The following is a 25,442-nucleotide window of genomic DNA, read 5'->3' on the forward strand; positions in this document are numbered from 1 at the left end:
GGTATAAAATACTAGATGTAAAAACAAAGTAGCTGTGTTACAGTATTTCAACACAATAAGAAAAAGCAGACAGAATGATGTAAGAACGCACAAAGGCAAAGGGGCAGAAATATCTTTTTTATGATGCAATTGATGTAAAAACAGAGAACTTTTTGGACTTTTCAAAAAAGAAGAGATGTAAAATGAGAAAACAAGACTTTAGGACATGCACCCATTAGCACATCAACTCAACACAGAGGTGGGAAGACCAGAAAATTCCTTATGTAAGGAAAAACAATAGAAGAAGTTCTGCATAAAGACCATTTCCATCCAACATGTGCTACTGGTGACCCCTTACAAATACTTGGTCCTCCACCTCTGTGTTAATACTTACTATTTTATAATACCATTTTTCTACTTTTGTTCTATGTTTTTCCTTTCATTGTCACTGCTTATCACAGACTTGAACAAGGCAAGCAGAAAAATAAGAAATTAATGAATGAAGGAGAAGTTATGTCAGAGCTATTAGCTAAGATGAATTTTCTCATCTTACAGTAATACAGAATCTGAATACATGAGTAGATAGCTCTATGAAACCAAGGAGCAGCTGTTGTGCAATAACATAATCAATAGGGAAAAATGAGTGAAATGTCTCATTCTGTTCTGAGTGAAAGACATTTAATTTGACTTACACAAATAAACTACAAAGCAATCATCACAGACCGCTACTCAAACACCTGAATGCACGGAAATCAGAAGAGAAGACCTGTAACAAAAGGTCTGTACAGATGACTGAGCTTAAAAAATAAAAGAAAAATATGTTCATTTTACTGAATTCTCAGTTCTTGAGAGGACAAAAAGAAAAGCATCACCCCCACCCATCCAGCAATGTCAGCACTCAACCTGAAAATAGGGACAACAAAAATAAAAAATAGGATGGAAAGTAGGAATCGATTCAACGTCCTCAGCAGGAAGCTTTAAATTTTCTCTGGGCTTCTTTAAGTAACCATTTGGTCAGCACTGGCTTGTTACACAAGACCAGAGAAAGCTGCTTTGTACAGACTTCCTGAGCCCTGAAGTCACAGCAAATTTCCCAAGGATATTTATTTACTGCATGTAGATGGTCCAGAGAGGTCTTTTCTATATTCAGCTGTATCAGTTTTACAACATGAACATCACTTCTAAATGTTAAACTAAGCTGAAATTGTACTTATCTGAGTTTTCAATTAACTGGATTAAAATTAATTTTTTAGACTATAAAGAAAGTACATTGTCATTATGTATAAAATAAATCTTTGCAGATAATAATCTTACTTTTATATACACTTCAGGCTTTGTGCCCATAATTATTTTTTAAGGATATGTACAATTCATGGTTATTTTCATGATGTCACTAAGAGATTATCATATTTTTGGCTGGCTTAAATGAGAAAAGTGAACATTACATCATGTTTATAAATGGTGAACCCTACAAAGAGAAAGGGATTAGTTTAAATTAAAGGATAACAGTACTATAAAATCATATGGATAAAAAGAGGGTATGAGTACATTTAGATCACAGATAAGAAAATGCAGAAATGAAGATTTAGAGCAGCCTTCAAATTATTTGTTCAATTTGATACTGTTTATGCATGAACAGGGCTTACTATAATTAGAATTGTGGGAGTTGTGACATGAATTTTTGCATATCCAGAGCTGAATCCTCCCCAGGCATTTTCAAGGACCAGCAACATTTATTTATTTCTTGGTTGATGCAGAACATGGCTTCAGGAGTTTCCCCTGCTCCTCCTGTTTCACTAAAAATGCTAAGAGAGGGAGTACTGGATAGCTTACACTGGTAAATGCCCTAGTCCAGTACTGAAAACTCAGTGCCTGTGTTGGTGTACCTTGCTGGCAGAGTCACAGCTAAAGAAAGAAACTGTCAGGCTGGCTGAGGATTTACTGGTTACGGTGGCAAAAACACATAAAAAGAAAAATTAAAAAACCCAACCTGCGGCACATTACAATTTCTTCTCCTGTGACACATTATAATTTTTAGAGCCATTATGTTGAACTCAAGTTCCAGTGTTCTTAATGGAGTGCTGGAAAGCTGTTAATGGAGTGGCTCATTTATGGTGTATATGATGAGAGGGAGAGCTGAGCAAATTTTCTTTTTATCCCTGGAAATTCAGGTTGGCTGCAACCCATTCTGGTCTTACATTCCTAAATATTTTTGTAAGTTCACATAACTCTGTACAGTAGGAAAGCTTAATACAGTATTTAAACTTTGCTCAAATGGGAGAATTGTCCCTTGTGAGGCACTTGCACTTCTCAGAAATACCTAAAAGCAATTAATGGGACAAAGGCGAAAAAAGCATCAAATTCTCAATTTAGCTGCTGACATAGCACATAAAACACTGTTTTGTTCTGAACACAATGTACTTTAAACTGCCCTTTCAGCTGAAAAGCATGCCTTTAAGGTCTTTAAAAAAGTATTAACTTGCTTTGCATGAACAAACAAATGGGAATATTGAATGTAAAAAAAATGTTAAAACACACTTGGTGAAAGTAATAAATGTACCATGTGTCTAAGTACATATATTAGCTGTAAACCTTTCTTTCATTGGCTATTAATTATAGCATCATAGCAGAAATGTTACAGTTATGGCTGAGAGGGTATGCTTTTTAATAAATTTGGCTTTTACAGGCACCTACAGCTAAAATATTTTTTCCTGATTTAGCATCTTTCTTACTTTTTCATAGATGGAGATTAATTGACTTTCAGAGATTCAAGTTGCCCCTTTGGCAGTTTCCTGGGTTATAAAGGCATGATAAAAACATTTTACTTATGCTTCAACAAGTTTCTTACATTATGCTAACTCAAGTGGCTTATTTTTAACTTAAACTGCTTATTTTTATCAGATGAATCTCACTACCATTGCATATACAAATTTTATTTCATTCTTTCAAGTTAACAAGCAAATAAAAATACTCATTTTATTCCAGCACAATGTTTCTCTCTGTATTCTCCTCAGCAAAACACTTTCTAAAGCAGCACATAGTGGAATTTTGTAATTCTTTTTTTTTTTTCCCAGAATATGTGCATAGCTCAGACTATACAAACATCCTCTATAGCTCTCCCAGTCACTTTCCATTTCAAGAACGAGGCAATTTGTGTTAACACAAGACAGCTTATCATGTGCTAAGTCTGCATGCAATTTTCTCGTGAGAACAACCATTTTGTACCTACTTGACACACGCAGCACTATACTACACCCAACTAATCAATTCTGTCTATATTAAGAAGTGGGGAGAAAAACTGCCCACAGCTGTTATATTACATCAGCTTTCCTAACTACTTCAGACAACTCATTTTGGGGATTTTTTTTTCCTTAAACTAAACTGGCATAAACCATAGCCCTTCTTTCCATTTCTTTTCAAGTCAATTCTATTTTTTTTTTTTTTTATTTTGCCTTCTCAGAGATTATTGGCAACGCACAAGCATCAGAGAACAAGCCATGCTTTCTGCAGGCATCCCCAGAAGTTTTGAGGGCAGCAAGCTCCCAGGGTCATTGGTACCCTTGGAGCATTTACAGACTAGCATAATATGAATGAGTAATAGCATGTTTTCATCTGAGACCTCACAGCCTAGTCTACAGACATGCACTTTTGGCACACAATAACTTATATACATAGGGGGTTTTGTACTTATAAGTAAGCAATTGAGAAATGTCTGTCAATTGATATCAAGTCAGAGATGGAGACACAAAAAGAAAAGCTATCACTATCAGTAGGGCCCAGAAAACTCTCAGGGTGGGGGAAGGATTGAGTTTGGAGCTTCTCTTTGGGCACTCACTTTAACCCAACACCATATGATATTGAGATGTTCCTAGCCAGAACCTGAGGTCTCACATTTTATGTATCGATACTACCAGGGGAGGCAACTTTTTTGTCTTCTTGACAGTAAACATTTTAAAGACCATGTTGCATCTGAATATGACTAATATATAGTATTTTCTGGAGAATGTTATTCCACCCATAGCCTACAGCTGAAGAATCAAAACCACACAGTGAATAAAAGGATTCAGCTACCAATTCACCTCACAGCTCCCTTCGCAAGATTAGCTCAGTTGCTGATGAACTAACACTATTTTTTATTGGTTTGGCTTCCCAGCATGCTTCCCTCTGATTTCATACAAACTGCACTAAAACCACATTTCTGTTTTTCCTACTGTTTCAACCAGTCTGCCTTTCTGCATAGAAACACAGCTTGTATCAGTCCTAAGAGGTATAGTTCAGCTTTATCAATCAAAAAAGATACTATATTTTGTGAATACAAAGCAGTTGAAATGAAACACTGGTGCCTATGACAAAGACAGTCCTGCGAAACTGCTGTCCCCCCCACTGAGCATTTTTATTTTGCCATGCTCACATTTCCAACAGAAATCTGTTTTGCTGGGGAAAAAAATACAAATAGTTACATTCAAAAGTCCATCGACAAAGCCTGGCAAACCACTGACATCTTGAACACCAGTGCTATACCACGTCCATGCCAGCAGTTGGCAGTTTTATGCCCATGCTGAACCCATAGTTTCATGCCAGAACTGGAGGAATGTAATCTCCGCAGTGCATTCAGAGTGACATAAACGCCAGTCACACCCACGAGCAGTGCCTGCCAGGGAAGGCAGCACTGAGCAGGTCTGAGATCTCACTATCAACCACGGAATTAAGAGCATAGATGTGGCCTGGTTGCCCATGTTGTTTCTATCAGAGGGAAACAAGTACCCCACAGAACCAGAGAAATGAATGTGGCAGTTTAGGAGGCAAACAAAAAACATGCTTAAGGTATAAAGAAAGGACAAGAAGCACACCTGGTTCTGGACCCTTGCACTAGAACAATGGGACTGATTTACTAACCTTTTCTTCAGACTTAATTACTGCTATTTTTCAACAGCATTGTAATATCCCAAAGGAAAAATTCTCTCTAGAATTACTGCTTCTTTTGCACATTACAGCATAGCAGCTCTACAGCAATAGACATACAGGGTATTTTCCTGTTGTCTCATTCTCTAAAATATAATGTATGTGATGTCTAATACTCTGTATTGTGACTTTGTACTGGTAAATAACAAATGAATAGAGGGAAAAATGCATTACCTTTCTGTCACACTGCATTACAAGTGCTTTGATAGATACTTCATGGTTGTGAGACTTAGGTACGTACAGCCTCTTAGAAAGAGGGTAAAGTAATTTTACTTTTAATTTCTAACTCCTATGTTTCTGACAGTCATATTAAGAATAGTAAAAGTCTTAAAACTCCTGATAGAACGCTAAATCTCTCTTTGATACTGCACAGTAGAACATAATGGGTTCTGGCATTTAGAGAGTTTGGGGACGTTGTTTTTTTTTGGTTGGTGGTTTTTTTGTTTACTTGTTTTTAGGGAGGGCAGTGTCCAAAAATGTACATACTCAGATTAGTCATAGGATGGGATAAAGAGATCCATAAAGGACCACAGAATTAAAATGAAAAGGCAATTTTTAATTAAGTTTGCCCAGTTTGACTTGTGACATTGATCCTGCCTCTGTTTCTCCTTCTCTGGTTTCTGAAAATTTCTATGCAATGATAGCAAATTGGATACCCTCCTGCTGTGCAATTCATTAAAACACTGCCTGCAGCAAAATGATACTTTGAAAAGCAATTCACCCAGTACTCCTTTACCAACAGTGAGGAACAACAGTGGCTTTTCCACGTCCAGATCCAAAGACTTGATATTTTCCAAGGTTCCTTAGGTCTACTGTTGCTTCTTGCTACTTATGTAACCAGGCAGGTATTTTCAACAAGCATCAGTATCCTCTGTCTGGGCTTGGGTATTTGTGCCCATTAAGGCTTCTTCCCAGTCAGGGCAGGAATGTACATAAATGATTCCACATAAGGTAGAAATGTAAAATAATTGGCATTACACAAATATCAATATACTTTTTCTTGTCTTCTCTCTCCTGATAAGCTGAGATCTCCCAGTATTACTAGATTTGGAGACATTAAATAAGCAATACAGATAAAAAAACATAGAGAGGTAGAGAGAGATTAAGTGATGAGACAAAAATTGAATGAAAATTTTAAAAAATCTCTAAAATAAGACAGTCCTTCATTTCCCATCATTTCTCTCAAATTAAAGCCTCTTCTTTCACAGATTTTCTTCTTTCAAAAGACTCTTGCTTAACATCAACATATAAATACTGTAGTACCTAACCATCATACACTTGCTACAGCATGCATAAATTTCCCTATTTATACAAAGTCCTTTTTCATTAAGAAGGATGGTTTTCAAGTAAAAGATCTAGAAGTTAAAAAGCTGTATTTTTAATTGAATGCAATGCCTAAAATATAACATCTTCCAGAATCAGATAATGACAAAAGAAATCTGTCAATAAATAAATACGGTCAGGTAAAAGCTTTGTTCAACTCACATAGTCAGTTAGAAATAGTAACACAGTTCTAGCTAATTAACTGATAGGGGAAACTTCTCATTGTAAAATTAAACTTTATTTTCAATTACCAAATTTGTGTTTTTGCATGACTTACAAGATGTAATTCAAATGTTGTAAATGTTAATGAGGAACTCTTATTTGATGCTAAAAAAACCCCTTGGCAGTGAGGAAGTGAAGGTGCTCTGGTGCTACGATCTCCTTTCAGTCTCATATCAGGCTCATACCAATCTCACCAATCCATGCCATTAAAATTTTAATATACAAAAATGATTTTATAGAAATTGTATTTTGTAGAACTAAATTGATTTTATGGAAAAGAATACTCTTTTTTGACATGCATTTAATTATTTTTCAATAATTCAACGATACGTTACAATCATCATTGACAGGTACATGAAGTTAGATATTTAAAGAGCACATTCATTTAAACGAACATCTCTATCTTCTGTCTGTACCAGAATATATCTGACACTGGCATTATTGAGTAACATGACCAGAATTACCACAATGACAGAGAACCAAGCACCAAAGAGAGGCAAAATCCCTGGGCTGCAGCCACCACAATGACAAACTGACCTCAGGAGATGCAGGAGCCCCAGGATGGGCAAGGAATCTGGTTCTAACCCAGGGATATGATAAAAGCCCCAGAATAAAAATCTTATAGCAGGTGACTGTGGCATTTACTACCAATGCAAAAAAGAGATGGCTAAGCAGCTGTGTGTATTAAGCTCTGAAGATTACAGTTCAATTTACTAGCTTAACACTCATTTTCTTGGTAGAAATTTCTTTTCCCCATGCTCCAGGATGAGCCTTAAAAACTATTAATTCCACAAAAAGCTATTCTAATTTTAGGCGATAAATGATTATTATATGCATAACTATTTTCTTTCCTCTTTCTGATCTGTCCACTGCCTACAGTCACTGGGCTTCTTTTCTCTTCCAGTATTTGTAAAGCTCTTCATCTCCTGAGCATCTCCAACCCTCCAAGCCAATTATCTGCAATGCATGTATGTCTGAATGAACCATTACCTTAACTTCAGTAATTCATGAATTTTCAGAACTTTGTTTTTCAAGCTCAGTATTTACAAATGCCTTTGTACAGACTATACTGCAGGCAAACATACCTATCAATTAATATCAACCTGCCATCTCCATTAGCTGCATTTAGGACTGACAAAGGGAACTCTCCTGCCTCATGCAAACACTGGCATCATCATAATTAAAAAGATAAACTCTTCATCTGACACTGAAACCAAAAAGGTAACTCAAAGTTCAATGACTGCTGAGAGGAACATGAATTGTCTTCAGTCTAGTTTAGAGTACAGGCACAAAGCACAGTCTTGCTCCTGGAGAAAAATCCTTCCCCATGACTATTCCCATCCTTCTGCATCTACCAGAATATGATCAATCACTTCAAACAGTAATGCAGCATAATGAGCTTTTGTAAACAATTACAAGCCAACACAGTAAGAAATTTTACATGGAAATCTGCTTAGATTTCCTTGGGTGTCCTAGACACAGCACTAAACAAGAAAAAATAATGGTTGCAGGACCTGTCCTTTTGTTCTTTGAGAATAAAGAAATAACTTGCTTGCTATCATTATCAACTAGACCTAGAGATCCTACTAAATCCATGCAGGATTTGAAATGCAAGAAGTGGCAAGAAAACGTCAGATGCTTGAAAGGAGTTTGCATAGAGTTTTCTTTCTCCATATTTCTCCAAATACAAAAACTAGATAAAACGGAATAGTTTTATTCATACTATGACTATTTACACAACAAACAGCCCTAAGAAACAGACTTTTAAATTGCCCTTTCCTTGAGTACCATCACAGCATTTCTCTAAACACACAGCACAGTGGCATTTGAGGTCTCCAAGATTATTAACTTATTTTCTGTTAAAAGTGCCTGCACAGTTAGGGGCACACTCCTCAGCTGCAAGATCTTCTAGGAAAAAAAAAAGCCAAAAACGTTGCACAGCTGGATCCTGGCTGTCAGTCTGAAATATTATTAGTTCATAATAACCAGTATTTTTCTGTTTTTACAACAATCAAAAAAAGAACACGTATTTCTAAATTTATCCTGTGAAGTTTCTAACTTTAAAGATGTCATATGCAATGTGTTGAAAGTAAAATTGTTTAACAATTTCTTTTAGCATATTTCCAATCCTTCACAGTACCTAGGAAGAACATCTGTTTCTTTGTATGTGTGTGCACATGCACATTTCAAATGTATGAGCAGGGAAAAAATGAAGAGGACAGTAATTTAGAAAATGTAAATTGCATGTTTAAAAATGTCAAGCCTTTTTATTTTATGCTTCCATCACTTGAATTTTGCTAAAGAACTTCCAAGTATCATATTTCTGTAACAACTGCATAACAACATGTTTTTTCTATGGTCTGATTTGTTATGCTCATCTTTCTAGCCCTTTTCATCCCTCAATAGAGTGTGTTATTACACACCACAACATATAGTTGCAGAATGTCCCACTGAAATCTATTTGAACTAGCTTTTAGGCAATCTTGTCTGATAATAACTGAGGACAACCTGTGGCTGTGCAGCACTGACAGGTGACTTCACACTACAGCAGCACTTAATAAAACTACACACCATCTGAGTGAGGCCTGGTTGAGTAAGACTCATCTACAGCACTAAAAAAATAAAACAAAAAATAAATTCAATGCTAAATTCTTAAAGATACTTCAGTATTATTTTTCTTTGTCTAGAAAATGTAACAAAGTAAGTTTCTGTTAAACAGTCACTGCTGCTTATTAGTGCCTGGCATGCTTTTCTTCTGGCTCAACTGTGAAAAATATGTGTAATCTTGCCTAGTGATCTTTCATCCTGATTTCCCAAGGAAACTGCTTATGCAACCATGGACTGTTTGTATATGTTTCTTTATTTTTATTTGCTGGTTCCCTCCCAATAGCTTCTGAACCCGTTAGAGTTTCAGTCACTGGGACAAAGGAGCAAGTCCCAGAGGTATAATGCTCCTATAAATCTAATGAAAAAGTACATTTGGTAATGAAACAGAGAGAGAGCAACTTCATACACCCACTCCTGAAAATACTAAGCACACAATCTATCCCACAGCAGCAGGAGTCCTCAGCAGGGAAGCCACGACAGGTTGCCCCAGGGAGAGGTAACATAGGGAGGTAGCTCAGGGCAGGGGCTGCCCAGGCAACTGTGGTGCAGTGGCTGCTGTGCAAAGTCAGAAAATTAGCAGTGTGGATAATAGCTGAAGTACACACTGTTTTGTGCCAGCTGGCACCAGGATGAGGGCAAAAGATTTATTTCCCTAGTCTGGATCTTGGCTTTAGGTCCAGCACAGCTGGAGCACCTGGCCCAACCACATTGGTCTCTGCCCTCAGAAGCATCCCATGGACTGTGGCTGGCCAAATATTCCCAGGCATAAAAAGCCTTGCCACAGCTGGCACTAATACTGTTACTTTGCTGCACACTGGAGGGGGATGGGAATGTCTTCAGAGCAGCAATACCACATACTGCCATGATAAGGCATCTGCAAGTAACTTGGTAACCTGCACTAGCCTGTGATTCTTTGGGTAATAGCATGCTTAACCCCATGCCTAGAAGACAAAAATAAATAAATAAAAATAAGTCTTAAAGAAGCAAACTATCACAAATTTTTCTATTTAATATATTGTTCTGATTTATGGAATAAGTACACCACCAAATTACATAGACAATTCAGTTGTTCAGACCCTTCCAGATATTTTACTAAGTGAGAGCTTCCAGATTTCTGAGACTTACTTGAAAGGGCTACCTCACTCTTCATGGCTTTGAAAGCCCAACTTGCCTTTCTTGTATGGTAGCCAGAGCATAGGGAAAACTTACTTAAATGTCTGTGATAACTCCTGCTGTTCTGGGAAGGCAGGACACTGACTGCAGACAGGGAAAACACTACAACTGAAATCATTACAAGCTGTCAAGTCTTTGCCCTGAGCTTCAGATCCACTGAATTCTCAGCCTCCTGAATGTGAAGCCAGCCATCTCCACAGGGTGTATCACAGAAATGGGTTCAAGGTGTGCATTCTCATTTATAGAATTTATGGCCTTTAAGTCTCTTCTGGTTAAACTCCACACAGCTCTTCATATTTTAACAAACAGTTCATTTACCACACTTGCTTCAAAAAAAATCTTATTTATATTTTTACCTACACTTCTGATTTTACTCCAACTCAAGGACCATATAACTGGGCAGCATTATCATATCTAAGTTTACAGAAAGTTTTTATTCTCTCATGGTATTTAAGTTATGACCTTCACTTCTTAATGCCACTTGTTACTAGTGCAGTGTAAGCTCCGTGGCACAGAGGCATATCATAATCCAGATGCCGTGCCACCTTTGTGAGCTAGCCTTTCCAAACCAGCACATGGCAGCAATTCTTTATTTCAGAAAACTGTAACTGTGGAGAGGGACTGCCATCTCTACAGATCATTCATGAGTCACTGTTCATAGATGTACATAAAACAGAAAGTGCACCTTTTGTGAGTCCGTGTTTTTCAAAGAATTTTTACAAAATGCCTGGTAAAAGTATTAATATTTCATACATGTATTTTGATCACTATAATATAGTTTTTACTAGATATTATTGCATTTCTTGTTGTGACATGCATTGAAAAATAAAATAATAGGGGGAAAGTTTTCAATCACTTATTGGAGTAGGGCTTCAAACCATTCTTTACCCAAAAAGAGGGACTCCAGAACAGGTAAGAGCCAGACTATACAAGTCATTCAATTCCACCTGAAATTTCACTTTTCTGAAGTTTTACAGTTTGACATTGAATGATTTCATTTTCTATGTAAGCTAACACTCTTCTAACTCATGATCTCATGGTAACTGTAAAAAAAAAAAAAATTGTACTGACTTACATGACTTTTTCCTCTATGGCATTCACATTATTTTTTGCTCTGAACAGGACCACAAGGAGTGCAAAGCCAAACTAAATGAGTAATTCTTAACTCCAGCACACCCGTGTTCCTAAGCACCTCATCTTGTAAACTTAATATTCTTTTAAAGGAAGCTGGATTTTCCTGCTACAGTAGTTCCTTTCAGGCAAGGAATGAAAGTTTTTGATCCATTTGAATAAGTCACAGTAAAGACAACAGTTGCTGCCATAGTTCTCCATTCTGAGCACCTGAAGTACTGCTCTGAATTAGGTTCTGTGGAAAAGGCAAAGCTGGGGAAACCTTTGTCCAAGAGCTAGGAGCACTCATCCAGCTGTAATTCATTCACACTCACCTCCTAGTAGACTATTCCAGCTGTTCTCACCCCTCCAGCTGAAACTGGGATTTCACAGATATTGATAAGAAGCATATGGGGCCAGACTGGCCTCAAATGAAACAGGAACGGAGTGGCTGAATCATGAGAATGTCATTACTTGAATTCCAGTCTTCAATTCATGGATCACTCATGGATTTTATATTAACTCTACAGCCAAACAGAATTATAACCAGAGGAGATGATACTCATTTTATCTGTACTGTTGTGAAAAATCAGTACAGGAAAATGAAAATGGTTTAGATTGAGATGGTACTTGAGGCTACACACCTCAGGCACTTTTTCTGTTTTCTCACCGTTCTTAGTTTTGCTTGTAACGTCTTTTCAGGTTGAAGTATTTATCTCACTAGTTAACTAATAAACTTCTTAAAAGTACATACTCATATAATTTCCCAATGTAAATTAAACCCTAAAAAAAACCTCAGAGGAAATGTTTTCCTTTAGTTCTAAGCACTACATTACTCACATTTACTTATATTACATAAGAATTTAATTTACTAATTTCCCTTCTTGCAATAAATTCGTAATCCTATCCCGTGTTCTAAATTTTTTTGTCTAAAATATTTATAGACTTCTTTACAAACCTCATATCACTGGTAAATGTAGTATTAAACCAGTTAGTAAATAATACACCACTCTCCATTCTATACTATTTAATATTCCCTATCATTTAATATATCAATATTTAACATTAGGGAAAGTATTTGATACAACTATAACTATATGCAGAGAAAATCTAATATTACTTAGCATAAATGTTCTGACAGTCACTTAATCCAAACCCTTCAAGGTGCTTAAGGGATTGCTTGAGACCTTGAAATAAGTTGTTTATTTTTAACTCCCAGTTAGGATATTCAAACATCTCAGTATGGTATACTTACCCACTTTATTCCACAACCATAAACAGCATGCATATCACACACATCTATAGCAAAAAAGGTTGATTTTCATATGTAATTTCTTTGCATATGGAAATAGTCATACCACACAGAATACATTCATGCATTCATGAATGTAGCAACTATTTTATATCAACTGTTCTACATAATAAAGCTATTCTTACAAAGCAGTATAAAAGTAATTTAGCTTAAGCTGCAGGAGATATTGTAAGATAGGCATGACATAATTACTCATTTTAGCTGTACTGGCACCATAAGTTGCCTAAAGATATAAAAAGTAGCCTTTTAGGCTTGTTCACAATTATTCTCAAATGACTGACCTATCTATACAGAAAATAGTGTTATACTATAGCTGTTACTGCTTATTTATTTCCATTGAAGTTTCCAAATGTTTTCTTCCCAACTCATTAGCTGCTCCTGAGCTCCTCTTTCCCCCTCCAAATACTGGCTAGAAATACATGGCCATGGAGCTTTATCAATATCATTGTGTGCTCCTGTGATAAATGCTGTCCAATTTGTTGATATTATAATTAAAATATTGAAAAAATTAAAATTCGTATAGAACTAAAATGGAAGTATTGGAGACCAGTGAGTTAAATAACCCAAACTAGATGTCAGGTATATTAGTGTTACCATTACATATAGCAGTCTTTGCTGTGATAGTGTACATAGTGTGGTACAAACCTTTGACTGCATGTTTATTTTAGTTCCAAACTGATGGCAGTGCTTTCCTGTATTTTCCACGTCCATCCCCATGCACTCATTTTTATGCTGTTTCTTAAGCTGATGACTGCCTAGAAACTCTACTGTGCAATGCAGTTCAGAACGTCTCAACTTCATTATCTGATGTTTGTTTCTGTATTTAAAGTAGAAAGACTTTTTAATTGAAGGTGGAGCAAGGCTGGTCAGTTACTCACAGTCTCTCCAGGGATCTCAGCCCGAAGAAAGAGCCATTCTTCAACCACAAGATCTTGTTGTTACTCAGAATCCTACAAGAAGTCAGGAAATAATCTGGTTAATAGAACATGATAATTCCACTGATCTAAAACATATAATTATAGTAAGTGACTGCTCTGTAAAATATTAATCACAAAATTCACTGCTTCATTTGCATTTTCCCATCATAGCCATAAATAACGATTACCATTTCCTGAAGTGCATAGTTTCTTCTTTATTAAATAAAAGCACAGTCAAGAAATATGTCAAGAAGTGAATTTTGACTCCAGCTTGAAAATTCTAACACTGCTAAATGCCCACACTTTACTAGTAGATTCTAAATTACCTCTAAGGTACTCGTTGGGCTTCCCAGTCTGCAAAAAGGCTGGTAAAGCAAAAGACATGTTAAAAAGTGTTCCAGTAGATAAGAGGACAATAAAATCACTTTGCAGTGGCTGCTGTAGCAGGGAGGTACAAGGAATCATACCATGGATAGCTCACATCTACAGACAAAGTATTTAATTTTCTATAGGAGAGACAAACAAAAACAGACAAGTCCAAAAATTTTTTCCTGTTACAACCTCTGCATAGTAGAAATTCAGTAATTAAGCTATGCCTGACCCATCAAGCGCCACCACCATCACATACACTTGCAGACTGGCCCTGCATGCAGGCCATTGAAAAAGTTGTTTATTCTTCCTTATATTAAAGCTACTGTGAATTTCACAAGTGGTTCTTCCTAGTTTAGTGACTTTCCATCACCATATGTTCCCAGCTATTTCAGAAGCAATACAATATGAACATGCCCTTGTTCTGAAGATGTTAACCCTTAAAAACCTTCCAATATGCAAAAGAAATGCAGTTTGGTTTAGCAACTTGAGAAATTGGGTTTTTAATGTAATGATTATGCAATGTGCATAAGAAACATTTGTCTCTGAAAAAATCTAATTCCAACTGCCTGAGAAATGAGTCTTTTAATGTAACATTTGCAATAAATTACACTTCTCTAGTGCACAAAAGTACATTTCAAAATAAGACATGCAGCTTGCAATAAGATAGAAAGTAGACCAAAAAAATTTCAAAATAAATTTTATGCTCTTAACTAGCAAACTTGAGATTTTTAAATCAATTTTTTACTTTTGTAAAGTTTTTAAACAGTCAGTTACACAAGACTATCTTGTCTTGCTCTTAGCATTTCCCATTGTATATGAACAGTAAGTGCTTTGCCCCAGCACACACCTACCACATAAAATCTCAAGTCTAGACGCAAATGTAACAACAGTGACCTCACAGGAACACAGAAAACAATTATTGATGTAGCAGTTAAAACACTGCAATGTTAGTAAGATCTAGAGATTTCTGCAAATGTAAAATTCCTGTATAAATGTGTATTTTGATGTGACTTGATGGCCCACTGTGGGTAAGTATATGAAATGCTCTATTGTTTTATTCTCAATGTTCTATTATTTTATTCTTTTATTCAACTTTCTTCTGAGACTGCAAAGAACTTGAGTCAGTCAAGAAAAAATGACCCAAAATTAAAATTGGCTGGGCTTGGAAAGACTAACATAATGAATTCCACTTCATATTGGGTCATTTTTTTTTTAATATGCTGTTTTACAGAGAGACCATCTTTGAGGTCTGTTACAATGACATTTGATACAAATATTGTATTTGGACTACTCTGCATAGTCTGATTTGCAAAGATACATGCACTTCAAAACTTACAGCTGGCTTAGATACAAGTACTTCTGTCTTTAAAAAATTTTCGTTGTGCCAATTTGTTTTTCCAGCCTTCTATTCATTCTGCCCAGAAAAAGAGGGAAGTCTGAACTTTGCTGGCACTCCATGAAAATGCAGCACAAGTCAGCTGGTCTCCTACTCTTCCTCCATGTCCTCTTCTGTACAGCCCTACACACATTGATTGAAACCAGTATCATTAGCCCACATAAAACAAACTCCGATTAATTAAGGAGAACTATCAAACTGCTAATAAATCACAAGATTAAGCAGATCATTTAGTTCATAAATGGAATACTCAGTAAACACAGCTCATGATTCTGCTATCTCATTTATTTTTGTGAAAGATAAACTAAGTTGTGAAAAATGTGACACCACAAAATTAAAAAAAAAAAAAAAAAAAAAAACAACCAAAAAACAAACAAAACTTAGCTATGTAGATTTGATTTTCTAAAGGAAACCTTTCAAATCTTTATACCGGAGTTTCACAGAGACTTTCACACAGGGATCAGGTTTCAAAAATTAAGTTTCCTTCAGGGTTTCCTCTTCTCTACAGTGCCAACTTAAATTCAGGTTTTATAAACAAAGTAATAAGGATATCATAGTTAAAATATGATTCTTTTTCTGTTCAGAAATGCAGCTTTAGAGAATCCTAGCATTCCAGTAAGGTCCCTAGGGAAAACAACGTTCTCTCTAACAATTCATATAAGTTATCTACATTTCATTCAGCTGGGTGGTACTGCTACATGGGAAGAATCCACCTGTTTTTAATTAGTTTTAGTGATGTGCAAGAACTTGCAACAGGCTGTTATCAACAAGGATTTGGTTTGTACTGAAGATCAATTCTGTGAATAAAATGAACAACTTCAGTGGCAAACATAAATCACATTATTTTTCATACAGTAATGGATCACTTACTAAGCTTTTGATGAGACTCATAACATTCTTCGCTTCTGAGGACATTTGTTGCAGGAATGAGGACGGAAGGGAGGAAAGTTTTGGTTACAATGTTCAATATCCTAACACAGAAATGAGGCTTAACTACCAACAAGGAAAAACATTTTCAAATAATCAATGCCAGGACAAATTGTGGCTTTTACTCTTTCTTGATGCTGAAATTACGCTGAATAATTTTTGTACATTATTTCTATAGACAAGCAACAGAATGGATATGAAATGTATGAACTATAGCCAAAATAGGTAGGTTTCTCTTTTCCCTCGAATACAGTCACCTGCTTACAGGGAAATGTTTCTAATTAAAGACCTGCAGAAATTTTGCAGTGATTAGCACCCTTTTCTTGTACTTACAGATGCAAGGGTTTGGTGAATAAATACATGAAAAAAAAAGCGTTATTCATGTATTTTTTTGGAAAGCTTGTAACAAATTTATAGCTGTCAGATACAACAGAAACTGACTCACTTATTTTAATCAAACTTCAAATAGAGGTTGCACTTTTTAAAAATAAACCACCACCATGCACCAACTGTAAATAAGTACTTTTCACATTTTATCTATCCATAGCATTTTCACTTGGTTGCTTTTTGCGTTTTTTTTTTCTGATGTGCTAGTGAATCACAGTGATGAATCTCACCATACACTGCAACTAGGCAGCTGGTTTAAATAATTACCAGTTTCTAGACATGTGCTAAGAATCTGACATTTTAAGTATTTTATTCCAGCAGAAGAAACACTATGAAAATGAGCACACTTTATTTCAATGAAGGTATTTTCCAAAACCAAAATCTACTTAAAGTAGTTTTTCTGGTTTGGTTTGGGTTTTGGGGGGAGTTTGGGTTGGTTGATTGGTTGGTTGGTTTGGGGTTTGGTTTTTTTGTTGTTGGTGGTGGGTTTTTGTCTTTGTTTGGTTGGTTTTTTGGTTTTGTTCAGGAAGAAGATTCCCAGAGAAGCCTTCTAATAACTATTTATTTTAAAGTTCAGTTTGCAAACTGTCTTTGCACAATATATTAAAGATTCAAGCCCAAGTAACTGAAAATTCAAATCAAGGCACTTTGAGTCCCAGCTCTCACAGGATACAACTAAAACAGTGCTGGGGAGCAGTTTACCTGTCAGTACCACTCTGCTATCAGACACTTTATGAACCATTCTGTTGCTGCAGTCGACCGTCTAAAATCTTACGTCTCTGCTACTCCTTCTCCCAAGACAATTTGGGGGACAGTTTAACCCAGGGAGGCTGTTCAGAAGATATTAACTCGACACCAGGTTTATCCTTTCCTGGCCCTCTGGAGCCCTCCAGCACTATTCCTGCTCTCAAGGGATATCATTGAAACACCCTCTCTTGACTTGCACTGACATCCTAAAGCATTTAATCCATGCATGCAGTTTCACGGCACAAATGTACTTCCCCGGTGGGCTGCAGCACAGGCTGAACATGATTCCATTCACCCTGCACTGGAAACAAACAAACCAACCAACCAACCAACCTCACTTAGGGGGGGAATGATGCCTTAGGTTTTAACTTTTATATTTTTCAAATCCTGTACTGCCCAGTATGAAACTGAAATTTCATACGGCCTGTTAGCTACTGCTCCTTCATGCTGGTTAGACATAACAAACCCTCTCTAGGTTTGCACCTCAAGGACACCTTGTTGACCCAGGCCCCAAAAATATGTAAACTAAAGCCTTTGAGAGGAGGGGCAAGTTTGGGGTAATTACATCATTAACTGAAATTATAATGGGAGAACTAACTCTGATACGCAAATGGACCAAATTTATAAAAGTGTGAAGAACTTGTGACCCTGGGTCCATCTTGGCTGGAGGCTTTTGACTCCCAAGGTATACCTTTGAAGGCCCTTCAAACAAATACCTACTTTTATTTTCTTAATCTTGTCTAGCCTGTGTTTTCAGGTAGCCACTTCAAGGCATCAATACACCAGGACCAAAACCATGCCAAGCAGATGCTAACAATGGAGAAGCACGGACAGTCAATGAGCCATTGCTCCCTGTGCTCTCCTTTCTGTCCTGGATTCCCCTTCTTTACAATACAGACATACCTAAAAGAATAAATTGTTCTAACGGAGAAAAGTAATTTCTCTGATTTTTTTGCCAATTCTTCCATTTGAATTAAACAAGCCATAAATCACAGTTTGCTTAAAATGATGCTGTGATTTTTGGTTTTGTGAAACCATTGAAAGTACAGGATGACGTGGCCCTGTGCAACAAAGTCTCATTCAAGTACAAAACATGCCCAGCATAAGAGAACTTACTGAAGTATTTAAAAAGCATCAAATAAAGAGCTCTCAATCATAATGAAAACAAACTTCAACTTCCTATATAACCCCTCAGAGAGAAGGAATCTTTTCACCAAGCCTCCAGAGTCAATGGACTTGGGTTCACTTGACATTACAGAGTAAACAAATTCCACAGCTGAGGCTTCTTCAGTGGGATGGTGCTGCATCCCACCCAGTAAAGCCTAAAGCCTGTGAGCTCACACAGCAGTGCATCCACAGAGAAAGCACAGCTCAGATAACCAAATCCAAGGAAGACAACTCATTTAGATGAAGACTGCTATTCCCAAATGCATAGTGAACATAGAAGGAAGTGTGACCCATTAATGAAAATATGTATTTCCTCTGATAATACTCACAGGGGAAAGTACATGAAAACCACAAATAAAACCTCCCACCCAAACTTCATGAAAAATCAGTAAAATGTCAACTTTCACCTGTTTTTCTGCTGAGCAGCCCACGAGCTGCTACAGATCATACCTGACCCAGTCCTGTGTCTAGGCTGATAGACCATGTCTAGAAAATTGAAACCTCCAGAATCCTTCCTTTGAGCCCCACTCACTGAGCCCAGCTAAAGGGACACTCAAATGCTACAGGAAACACAAACCAGACCCTCAACCACACCTGCCCCTGCTGTGCACTTCCTCTTAATCTCTATTCAGTTTTCCACTTCTCAAGTAGAAAGGTGTGTTAGGTGAACATCCATGAGAATTTGAAAAAAGACAGAAAGCCTGGTCCACTAAGACTGTACATCTGGGACAATTGTGCTGGGGCTCTGTTCAGAAACTGTGTTTTGAGTTCTGCACTTTCTCTTACATGCTAACTTAACATCAAGCAACTTGAAGTATCTTTTATTCCAAAATAACAATTTAAGTACAGATAGTAGTTAATCATTTTTCATGGAAGCCTGATAACAGCTGACATTTTGCAGTTTAAGATGTTTGTCCTCTTTACATGTGGTATGTGGTTAGATACAAAGGGAGTGTGAGAAGACATCCTTGTGAAACTTGGACACACTGGTAGGGAAAAATGTATTTAATTTCTTTATGGTATCAGAATACAACTAGAATAATTTATATTGAAGTCCTACAGTGTAAAATGAAAAACTAAGTTTTTCTAAATTTTTTTTAAGGTTTTAAAATCCTTCTTGGTAAACCAGAATATTGTTTATTTCCCACAACATCCATAATTCATTGAGAACTGCACCACAGAAACAAATTAAGAAGGAGTTTGCACCACAAACATGGCAGAAATAGAAAAATAAATTTAAAAAAAAAGATACCTGCTTTTTGTGCCACACATGGAGAGATACATGGAGCTATCATAAAATACAGGTACAAACTGCACTTTTTTTTCCCCTCTCCAAACTGAAAACCACAGCTGAGTTACTACCTAGTACTTCAACAGATAATATTAGAACTATACAAACAGACTGAGAGGGAGTCACAGAACAATAACAAAACTGATTGAACAAGTGAAAAGAGAAAAAGGACTGAAAACGCTGCTGACAGCTCACGAGATGAATTGGGTGTGGTGGACATCTGCACAGTCTGATACCCAAACACAAGGGAGGAAAAGTTGTAAAGATACAGGGAGTATTTATTAATTTATTATATATCAGTATGTGTGTACAGCAATTCATAGTGCCTGCTTCTCTTTCTGACTTTGAGAACATCAAAACTTAAAAGAGCATAAAGGTAAATGATCAGAAGAGTAAAGATGCATATAAAGCCTAAAGTGACACCTCTCTTCCTGAAGAGGCTTGTGGCCTGTTGTATTGTCTTTTCAGACTAAATAAAGTGTGTGGTCAGCATTCTTAAAAGGAATCATACAAAAATCCTGTAGAAAACAATAAAACCTAGTCTCTCAGCACCTCTAATTCCAGCTGGTTTTATCATTATCTTCCATGTATACCAGCTTTTGTTAAACCCATTCACTTGCAGCAATACCAAGCATTAGTGGAAACAGAAAAATACTCAAAACCTGCCTTGCATTGTACACAGCACGCTCATGTGGCAAAAACAGCCCCCAAACAGCTATAGCCAAAGAGGCAGTAAGTGTGTGCTAATTATCATTTTTACTTGTACAGTACCAGCAGAACAGCAGTTTCCAGATCTTGACGCTATTTGATGATAGCAAAAGAAAGCATAAGCATCAAGAAATTTCCTTTTAGGTAATTAGTTATTTAAGTGAAAGTCCTTCCAAAAGTAAATTAACACCAATAGTCTGTCATCCATTTAATGGAATGTGGGAGAAACTGTAGTATGGAAACAGAACATTGCTTTTGTGCAAAATCACTGTTCAATAACCCCACTTTGAGTAATGTGAAGTGTAAAGCAAAACGCTTATTTTTTTGTCTTTGGTGTTCATACTGGCGGCTTTTCATCAATAGTCCTCTTGGGTGATATAAGGGACTGCTAGGTCACATTCAAAACACCAAAGCCAGAGAGTTCTCATATTAATTACCACATCAACTGATTTAATTAGGTAAAATCATATTCAAGAGCCTCTTTGTGAAAGCAACACCACAATTCAAACAGTAAAACAAAATATTATCATCACTAGCAGGACAAACAACTCATTCTCTCCCTAATACTGGTTCAGTGGTATTAATGTACTAACAAAAGGAAGCAGCAAGGTCACTCTCAAATAGAAGTTTTAATATGATTTCCTAACAGTGGGGGAGTTAAAGAGGCTTCAGCTTTTGAACAAGCCCACTCCACTACAGGATGATATTAATTAACTGAACAGGACAAGAAGCAGTAGGAATCAAAGCATTACTAATAGGACTCTAAGTACTTCAGAAAAGAAATGTGCTTGTCTATTTTATGACTTTCATCAAGCACTAGAGAATTTCTGAACTAGATGATCCTATTAAGTAAAACTTATTTTTCCCACAAGAACTTAAGGTCTAAAGGTTATTTCTAAAGATCAGTGAACACCTGAAGTGTCATACAGGATTCTGTGCTCAAAGTTTAATCAATTGTATTCAAGAAAGTCAGCACCCGGAAAACTTACATCGTGAGTGGATGATTGTAGAAAAAGGTTTAACAATATATATATAGCACTGGAATAGTAAACTGGAATTATGCAGTGATATTTCCTAAAATCACATCATATTGAACTGAACATAGAATATGAGGATATAAAAATGTGATGAATCATTACTATTTGCCTACAACATGGACATGTATTTATAACACATTCAGCTCTCTAGATAAATCTTACTTTTAAAAGTTTTGAACTTGAGTGCATGTAATTTTTTTCAAATTTTAGTTTAAAAACCCCACATGATCTTTTGATAAGACAGCATTTTTATTACATCTTTTGAAGACAGAACTTTATCTAAGTGAACTTTGGACTATATCACTGTACCTACCACATGCATGTCTTGAGAGACAGTTATGCATGTTTAACTTCCTGTGATGGGTCTTACTGAGTCTAACAGAATTATTTACATGAATTAAATTTTTCATGTGCATTAGTTTTTGTAGATCAAAGATTCTATTGTCAACATTTTCTTTGGAGAAAGGGAGGAATTGTTCAAAGCTCTCTCTACAATGAAAAGGAAATCCTTATGTCTGAACTTGCAATAAAACACTATTTCTAAGAGCATATGTAGCCAACTGGTGACAGCATGGGTCTGCATGCCCTGGTGTTCTTGGTTTTGCCTTTGACTCACTGCACATCCTTCAATGAATATATATTTGAAATCCATTTTTAGTGGGAAAAATGAGATTCATACAGAATATTTAAAAAATTGGAAGTTCTTCTCCACTGCATAAGCCTGTGCAGTATGCAAATGGATTTAATGAAGTGATTGTTTGCAGGAGAATTAGCTTTTGACACGCGTTTCAGTCAACTCGACGTTGTGGGAAGATTACATTCTTATGTTTGTTTCTCATCCACACTTTTATACAATTCACCAACAGCAATGGTGCAAACACCACCAGGACTTGCAGAGCAGCTGAGAGAACAATGCACTGGAACAATGTGCAGATTTGAGCATTTCAGTGTGCTCAGCACCAACGACACAAGAGCTGAGACACATCTTCATCCTACAGGACAGGAATTTTTACACTTATTTCAGTAGGAATCAGAGGTTCATTTGAGTTCCCCACTCCAAAATGGTTCCTGCAAGTGATTTACCATGGTGATTCATGGCAAGGTCAGCATAACCATTCCTCTCTCCTGGGCTTACACTCCACTGCTCAGCCAAATAATCACCAGCACCCCAAACTGCCTTGGAGCTCCACAGGTGGGCCAAACCTGTTTTTTACACTACATACAATATGGTCAGGAGGTTTTATTCTACAAATAAATTTTGAGTTCTTAAGTTCAAGAATTTTAACAAGAGTACCAAATAAATTATTAACATTTAATTAAAATTCTTACAAGAAAGAATTCAGCTTTCCTAATTCAGATTTTACTATAACTTACTTCTAAGTCACTTTGGAAAAAGGGTAAAATTTCCTGAGTCACCATTCCTTTTTTATTACACTTCTTATATTACTTTTTGTTTCCTTTGTGAGATCTTTTCAGCACTTCTCTTATTCAGCTCCCTGCCCTTCTTTTAAGCCCTGAAACACTCCTTTCGCTTTCCCTAGTTTTGCTAATCTTTTATGTATTTCTAGAAGAGCATTATAAAGTTTCCATATTATTTCTGAAAACTATGCTCAGAATCGTCTTCAAAATGCTCATGTCTCTCAGTTACTAAAACAATTGCTGAATATGAATCCAGAAAAATACTGAAAAGTGTTCATTGTAGTAATTTATTTTGATTTTCCCACAAATTGGTTTTCTGTTTTTTATTATGTTTATAGCTTAACTGACAAGTTCTGCTGGGACTGCAATTGTGTTCTGTGAAAGAGCTATATGCAGTAGTATTTTTTTAAAATGACAATGTATACCTTCTGGTAATTCAATGAAATACAGAACTCATTGTGCATCCTTTGGGCAATATATATGAAAAATGAAAGCCTGAAAAAAACCTGGTCTGGAATCATTAAATAATTCCTAGCTGAATTTGAAAAGAAAATCTTTTTTCATAATGATATATTTAAAGAGACAGTTTAGGAAATCTAAATTGTTTGTTCTATTTTGCCTCAACCAGTAAGCCTGAATGTCAGAATGCTCCTCTTAGCCTTCCATTTGGTGTCAAAGACAGAGGAACAGAGTTTTAGCTGCTAATAAGGAGTGACAAAGAAGTTTTTCTAAAGCACTTCAGACAGCTACTGATACTCTAGCAGAGTGACAGCCTAAAGTTTTGAACACCTAGTAATTATTCTTTTTTAATTCACAGAGGACAAGTGAACCACACACAACGCATACAGTCCAGCATACAAGTTTATACTTCTTTTTGGAGGTGCTTCAAGTCTGCAAAATGTTTTAAAAAACAGATTTGGGCTAGTGTCCATTTGAGGCAGAAAATGCAGGCTGACAGATAATTTGTTTCTCCCAATCATCCAGAGTGGAAGGGACCTCAAGAGGTCATCCAGTCCCATCTCCCACCTAAAGCAAATCAGGTAGATCAGAGCACTGCTCAGAGTGGTGAAATGATGACACTTTTGTGTAACTGAGAGATTGGCTGTTGTGGATTATCTTGGCCTTGAGCACTATTTATAAAGTGGACTACAACAGACTGAACAATCCATAAAAATTTGAAATTCAGACAGCACAGAGGTAATTACTGCAGAGACCAGACATTAAGCAAGAGAATTGTCACAGTAAGTGTCAGACTGAGGAACCCTAAACATGACGATGCAGACCGTCATCTTTTCTGGAACCTCCTTCTGCTTTACCCAATGTGGGTCCCTAACTAGACCAAGAAAATTGGGGGTTATACATCAAAATCACCAACTTGTAGCCTACAGGTTGAATGTGCTTTACATCTGCCACAACACCTGCCTTTAAAATATTTTCTTTCTGGACCCACATGTCACAAGTGAGACTATAAAAGCAACCTCTGGCATATCAAATCCCATTTCTATATTGCCCACCTAAGTCAAATTGGAAAACTATTGGAATGCAACACTTACTATTTTTTTATTTACTGTTGTAGATAATCGGTATCAATTGTTTCCAGCACTAATATTATTAGGTTATTTGCTTCAAAAATTCCTTATGTTAATATAATTTTACTGAATACATATACAGAAAAGAATAAACATTTAATGATTTCTTCTAGAAGTAATTAAACTTTCAGCCAGCTTTTTATTTCCAATCTGAAAGTATAGTAAGGTGTGCACAATCAGTACACAGAATTAATAATTAATTATTTTAAGTAGGAGACTCCACTTACTTGGTTAAAAGTACTCATTTTAAGCCTAAGCAACATCCTCATGTCTTATCTCTCAAGAGATTTTGCACTGGTGAAGGGAAATGTGGTTACCTTAAGAAAATGGGCTTTAAGAAAATTCTCCCAGGACATTTGGGAAGGCAGTTTTCACCCCATGTGATGAATGTAACACACCAATTATCTCCGAGTCCATCTACTTCCCAGCTTCCAAGCTAAAGTGGTCAATGACGGTCTCAGTTGTGATTTGTCTTTTTTTAATCTCAGTCTCAGATGCTGTATCTATCAGCCCAGTACTTAAAATTATCTTCCTAAGGCTGTGGTGTTCAATATTTGATGTTCTTTCCATTTTAGCTATAGCCGCAATCTCTGAAATAAAGCTTTCAGCACAACTGTTCAAAACACTGGTATAAATAATACAAAGACACCTACCATTTGATCCAATTTCCACTACACAACTAACTTCTTCCTACCTTGCTTTGTATCTGTTTCTTTCACATTAGTCAATGTTCAGCTCACTCAACCACCTTTTGTTAGATACTCGATTGCAAATATTCAGCTTTACCTCCCAGTGCG

The 25,442-nt window shown here is 36.4% G+C and overlaps 1 protein-coding gene across 1 annotated transcript in view; it reads right to left on the minus strand.

Moving 5' to 3' along the window:
- The window catches only part of ADGRA1 (adhesion G protein-coupled receptor A1), a 263,226-nt gene that overhangs the window by 201,735 nt on the left and 36,049 nt on the right, over window positions 1-25,442 (minus strand). Inside the window, exon 2 of the mRNA XM_069019776.1 lies at window positions 13,567-13,638. Within this exon, the coding sequence (XP_068875877.1) occupies window positions 13,567-13,638 (72 nt within the window). The remainder of the gene's footprint in view (window positions 1-13,566; window positions 13,639-25,442) is intronic.

This window comes from Aphelocoma coerulescens, chromosome 6, assembly GCF_041296385.1.
Source record: "Aphelocoma coerulescens isolate FSJ_1873_10779 chromosome 6, UR_Acoe_1.0, whole genome shotgun sequence".
NCBI lineage: Eukaryota > Metazoa > Chordata > Aves > Passeriformes > Corvidae > Aphelocoma > Aphelocoma coerulescens.